The sequence below is a fragment of the Camelina sativa genome, chromosome 8 (assembly GCF_000633955.1).
Source record: "Camelina sativa cultivar DH55 chromosome 8, Cs, whole genome shotgun sequence".
NCBI lineage: Eukaryota > Viridiplantae > Streptophyta > Magnoliopsida > Brassicales > Brassicaceae > Camelina > Camelina sativa.
In genome coordinates, this window is record NC_025692.1 from 3214889 (window position 1) to 3216362 (window position 1474).

At 41.8% G+C, this 1474-nt stretch overlaps 1 protein-coding gene across 2 annotated transcripts in view; it reads right to left on the reverse strand.

The window, feature by feature from the left end:
- Positions 704 to 1474, reverse strand: part of LOC104705908 — a 3364-nt gene continuing 2593 nt past the window's right edge. Inside the window, exon 2 of one of the 2 annotated variants that reach the window (XM_010422004.1) lies at positions 704 to 1159. In XM_010422004.1, coding sequence (XP_010420306.1) covers positions 893 to 1159 — 267 coding nt within the window. In that variant the 3' untranslated portion in view covers positions 704 to 892. Of the gene's footprint in view, positions 1469 to 1474 lie in introns of those variants that run through there. The other variant, XM_010422003.1, reaches the window with a different exon arrangement.

The following is a 1474-nucleotide window of genomic DNA, read 5'->3' on the forward strand; positions in this document are numbered from 1 at the left end:
GTGAAGCAAGGAAACTCCTACTAATCGCCTGGCAGGCACTGATATACTTCCTTTGGACTGAACGGAATCACAGGTTGCATCGGAACTGTTTTAAGCCAGCTGATCATCTCCTCCATCAGGTTGATCAGCTTGTGCGAAACAGAGCCCTTAGCTTCCGTGATTCCAACCCAACTCTCACCTCCACTCTGCTTGGCCTCTGGTTCGCTGGATCGCACAACTGAAAGGAATGTTACAAAACCCTAATCTCTCGACCTTTTGCGATCTCACCGAAGAGTCATCTCTCACCATTCAATGGAAGAAGACAAAGGTGGTTTGAAACGGTTTAATTGCCACCCGTTTTCTTTTGGTTCAATCGTAACTATCATGGTTCACTTCTGGTTCCTTCTCAATGGGTATTTTGTAATCGATTATATCTAACTGGACTTTCAGTATTGGATTCTCTAGCCCTGTAAACATTTTATGTCTCTGTTTTTCAATTTGAATATCTTTTAACAAAAAAAAAAAAACCAGGCCAACAAAAAACAATATAATATATTTTACCACATGTGGTAAGTTTGTCCGGTTCTATTCAAAAGATTCACTAGATCCAATGATTTTTTTTAAATAACGTAACTCGAACATTTGTTCTGTTTTGCTTTTTTTATTCACAAAAATCACAATCTCTATAATTTAAATTTAAAATAAATAATATAATCCTAGAGAGTAACGATTTAAGTCTACAAAAATCTTATAATCACACACTAACAACAAAAAAAACGGCTATGGAATTAAATATAAGACAATCTCAAAACTATAAAGATCTCGTAAACACTTTTCTATGTTTTATAAAAGGAAAAATAAAAGGTAGAAAAGGTAAAAAGAACGAAAAAGGTTTTTTTATTTATTTTTATTATTATTGTTCAGGAATAGTAACTAGGACTGGTCTCCATGGTTTTCTCAAAATCCTCAACCGAAATGATTGAACCGAACCGGACGAACCCAATCTTCGACCCGTTAACTCTCTCCCGTCACCGTTATAAGCAACGGAGCGAACTGTCACCGACGACAGATTCTCGCTCCTCTCTTCTCCACCGCCTCGGCAAATCTCTTCTCTACCATTGAACGGCGGCGACGGCGATGTCACCAAGAGCTCTTTCAGTTTGCCCCTAGCAGCTCGGTGGTTCCCCCTCTTATTTTTCCCGGAGTTTCCATCAGATTCCGGCGAATCCTCAAGGATCTGACGGAGATTGCGTCTGCGACTGTCGGAGCTCTTTTCGAACAGCATCCGCAGGGTTTTGCGTCGCCGGAGATTAAATACAGGGCTCTTCGTCGGACTCATCGCGGGGTTCCCGGCGGCAGAGGATGCCTCTAAGCTGCGATGTGCGGCGAAAAGCTTGAATTTTTGTAGGCGGGAGAGTGACATGCTGAGATCCAACGGTGGATCGAGTCGAGACGATCACGAGTTCGCCGTCCGATCGCGAATCTTCTTCCTCTT